This window comes from Priapulus caudatus, unplaced genomic scaffold (assembly GCF_000485595.1).
Source record: "Priapulus caudatus unplaced genomic scaffold, Priapulus_caudatus-5.0.1 Scaffold210, whole genome shotgun sequence".
NCBI classification, from domain to species: Eukaryota; Metazoa; Priapulida; class Priapulimorpha; order Priapulimorphida; family Priapulidae; genus Priapulus; species Priapulus caudatus.
In genome coordinates, this window is record NW_014577271.1 from 12,292 (window position 1) to 16,848 (window position 4,557).

Below are 4,557 nucleotides of genomic sequence, written 5' to 3' on the forward strand. Positions count from 1 at the left end.
CCTGACATATCTCAGAGAGCTTTTCATCTCCGATTATTTCTGACAGATGCCCACCGATGCGTTGCAAGCGTTGCAACGATGAAAGGGCGTAAACCTACAGCAGAACGTGACCGGGAAGTAGGTTTTGTGAGAAAAACACAATTATATCTATACACAATACGGGTCATTGTTAAGGACGGGTATATAAAGATACAGAGAAGGATGATTCTGAGCAGATACAGATCCTTGAGGGAACTGTTGGTCCTGTTTCCACTATCTACGCTCGCGTAGCCTTTACTGTCAGAGCCCATGCGTGTAGAATGAAGTGTTTGATTATCGGAATAAGTTTTGCGGTGAGTATACGAGTACAGTATAAGTAAAATTGTGGCATTCGCGCCTATTTTAACCAGCATTCTCACTCTAATTAATAAGGAATATTAATTTTCCCACTTGCGTAATATTTGTTCGTTATTCGCCAGCCTATATACATATGCATTTCAACCATACTGGGGCAAATAAGTCTATATAAATATACATATAAACGAGTATATATAGATGATGAAGATAATTAACAAACATTACTTGTGTATAACTGTCGTACTAGCTGACATTTTGCGTGTCGCTTCCATCACCACTACCGACGTCGCCGACGGATCGACGCATCCCGCAGCGCGTGCTACTACACGGCAGGTCGGCGTATCGCAGTGACACAGTGCAAGCGCATGTCGCTGATCCATCTGAATCACTCCGAGTGTTTCACCGGAACCTACATTATGACATTCCCCAGCAGGAGTCATTCGGCTCGGAAGTAAACATGGAATCATTTGAGAACAAAGATGACCAAATAAGCTTCTATACTCAAGAGCAAAAGGTAATGCATTTTGACTTGATATGCTGTTTATTCGATATTTTTGCTAGGCTGGCCATGCAATCTAGACCAGTTCTGTTTAAGTTAGTTTAGTAAAGACAATAATTGCGATGCTAGCTCTTATTCTGCAGACAAGAGCAGATGACCATGAAAACGGCAGCGTTAGTAATTATGAGAGAGATACAAGATACATCGATCAGCAAGCAAACGAAGGATTTTATGACACTGAGGAGGGTAATCACGCGACACATACAGATGGCGATAGAACTGGCATGTACGCTATATTTATTTACATCTACACGAGTAGGTTGCATACAAAACACACTTGGCTATTCTAAAGGGAGAAATAATGCCTTAATGAAATAAGATTGTTGCTATTATGCTATGAGTATTGTAGAAAAAGCTCTTTTGTAGTATGTAACCACAAATGCAATTAATTATATAGGCCTATTCGAAAATGGGGGTATGGAAAAGGAATTCATTGTACCGATTCGCCACAGTTATTTTAGAGAGTCGGCTGCGCAGACGGGTAGAAATCAACCAGTCCGGATTTTTCGCAAGGACATAAACTACTGGCTGCCTGCTGAGCAAGAAACGACGCCTACGAGCGAGAGATTCGAACTGCCCAACAGACAGTTGTTCCTCTCATATGGTACGAATTCTGTATCTGGTTAAGCTATGAATGTACATACTCCTTTTCATTTTGTTTGCCTCAAATCTTATGAGATATTTATTGTGTTTGATTGCACATCGTGTTGACCCGAATATGAATTCACAGATTTGTTATTGACCGATCATTTTTCATCACCGAACATCGGACATTTTTCGACCGGTGACTATTAGATTAAACCTAAATTAACTACTAATTTAAGCTTATAATCGAAAAACGAATAATGGAATTTCCTATTACATGTTATAAGTGATACGTACTTAATCTTTGACTTATTGTAGGCAATCCTGGCCAAAACATTAATAAGCAACGCCATGACCAATCACCGCGCGTTAGAGGACCGCGAGATGAGGATCCTGAAACCGGAAACATCCGCACGATTTATATTCCGCTGAGTTTCGTATCACGAAATAGCGATGACGTTGCCGCTACTGATGATGGCACAACATACTTTGACGGTTCTGAGTTCTTCACTATAGTAGGAATTCCTCGACCACATGAGGCTCTACAACAAGCAAGGCTGCACGGCCAATTACAACCAGATCAATCAGTGGGTGAATCGAATTTTTACGCGACACTAGGTTCTGTCGGTGACACTATTACAACTCAAAACAGTTGGCAGTTAAATTCACAGGATAACGCACGGAACAGGCAAGAAGGCTATCCGGTTTCTAGCAATGACGAGCAGATGACTTCTGCAGATGTCCATACAGGTATATCCACGGAAACTGACTTGAATAACTATTACACAGTAGATGACACTCCTATCGCACAGTATTCCCAACAACGAGGAATGGAACATATTACAACGAGTAACGATGGACAAACATATTCAGCATATCCATCAGCGGGGACTGCAAAGTTTGAAGTAGTACAAGGCGCGCAACCATCAACTCACGTGAAAACATTTGCTCCACTTGCCATTGGGCTTCCTCAACGAAACATCGTGTTGACAGAATATCCACAACCTCCCGATGTCCAGCCTGCCAGAACGGAGGACACGTACAATTCCAATTCAAAGGAATGGGCTCTTCGTCAGATAAACATTGACGATGCTAATGATGGTTTCGTTGCATCTTCAGTTGTACGCAATGGGGACGGTTCTGTCGAATACAGGCCCGTTCCTAGTTACGTCGGCACAGCAACATATCCATCCCAGCAACAAATAGATGACACGGCCGTCCAAACCCCACGCTTATTCCTGCGCACGCCAAGTGAAGAAAGCGATACCCCTATTGAAGAAAGTGCGACTCCTCTGACAAGCGCCTCAGTTGAAGATCGAGGTTCAACGTATTCCGAACGGCAAAGAGAATTCACTGAACAAACGCCACAGCACCGATCTGATCTGGGAACATCTCGGCTGATTTCCTCTGACGATTGGGCAGGGACTCGATATGAGCCTTCTCACAAACCCCCGTCTGCTGAATTCGACTCCTCGCTTTACAGGACACATAGGCAGACTGGTGTTTTGCCTTACGGATATTATATCAGGTGAATCCTACATCCATGTGCTAATCTGTTTTCCGCATTCACATACTGATAGACGTTTATATTTAATATCAGTGACCATAAAGAAGTAACGTTTATCTGACAAAACGCCTTAATGTATGCCACTAAAAAATTATCTAAAACTATAGTGTACAATATTATACGGCATTACGGCATACGGCAAGTTTGTATTAGGCATAATGCGCTACATTTGGTTATTTTTCAGTCGGGTTGAATACGACGGGCACCTGGACAAACAAGGAAGCTTCTATCCACTAGAAGGCGGAGCTGCTCCGCCCCCTGCACCGGTATTCCAGTTTCAAGGCAGCCGTGAGGGTGTGTACGTCCGCGCTCCCGCCCCAGCTCGTCAGTAAATTCCTTCATTAACGAATACTAATAACAAACTGGAATAAAACTGTTCAATTCAGTCGCGTATATCATCACTTTACCGTCCATCGTTATTTCACGCTGCTGTGTACTGTACTCATAATAGCATGAATATATCTACATATATGAAGCACGTAATATGTTAGTTTTAAATTTGTAGTGCCTACACAGTATGTAATTTTTATATCATAATTGGACGCTTTGCCAAGTTTATATAGGTGATGTGTTTATGTTATAAGGCATTTGGCTCTAGCCATGCATGCGTCAACTATTGTTAGGTTTTGGTTCACAATTCTTTGTAGGCTTTCGGAATTTATAGAAGAGACAAGTAGGTTCATCTAATCGTTAAACAAACCATTGTTGAAAGGAGGAATAAAGGGTGACTAAGAACTGATCCGCGTGGGAAACCGCATGTATAGTTAAGAAAGGCAGGGCGTGTTCATTAAATGAAGTAAAGTGTTTTCTGTTTTTTAGATAGAAAGTGAATATAGCATAATGTTCGATACCGTAATATAAGAATGTTTAATGTGTAAAGAAATCTTGAAATCTTAATCTTAATATGAGTGTGTTGCGTAATGCCAAAGAGCATAGACAGTTTAAACCAAGTATCACTAGCGCCATTGCCCTTACCTTTACCACCCAAAAACCTCTGCAGGATCTAAGAATTTATCTCCGTCTTTCTCTTAGATGCTACAATTTCTGCTTGGCACTCTAATATATCGTCACCCTGCTAAGATAACTGCCTATCTCGATTTTTTGGGTTTTGAGAAAAATGGAAAAAACTATTTCATTTCATTAATACATCTTGTTTATTGATGATTTTATGTAAAAATACAATTCATAACAATACAATGTGCATGCAACTACAAGTATTACGAAATTCTATTACATAACTCCCTGAGATGACATAGGCAATATGATTAGTGAAAATATTTGACTTAGGCAATTTGTATTGCACAATAATTAGTCTTTTTAGGGCTCAAGTACAGCAACCTTTGCATCACAATGAGCAAATAATTCAGAATTAACATGATTAACCCCTGGAGGTCTAAACTGGATGACAAAATACATTTAGTGACAATACAGTGCAGGCCTAGAAGTTGCTATTATGGCTTGTTGCTGGGTTTCACGGCTTGTGGTTTAGGATCAGTGCAGCTTTTAGGGG

At 40.9% G+C, this 4,557-nt stretch overlaps 1 protein-coding gene across 1 annotated transcript; it reads left to right on the forward strand.

Moving 5' to 3' along the window:
* The first annotated feature begins 215 nt into the window (after positions 1 to 215).
* On the forward strand, positions 216 to 3,926 carry LOC106807356. The gene is made up of 6 exons (XM_014809667.1): positions 216 to 332; positions 584 to 850; positions 979 to 1,121; positions 1,348 to 1,499; positions 1,799 to 3,008; positions 3,232 to 3,926. Exons 1-6 carry the CDS (start codon positions 300 to 302, stop codon positions 3,377 to 3,379), a joined length of 1,953 nt encoding a protein of 650 aa, XP_014665153.1. The 5' UTR covers positions 216 to 299; the 3' UTR covers positions 3,380 to 3,926.
* The last annotated feature ends 631 nt before the right edge of the window (positions 3,927 to 4,557 follow it).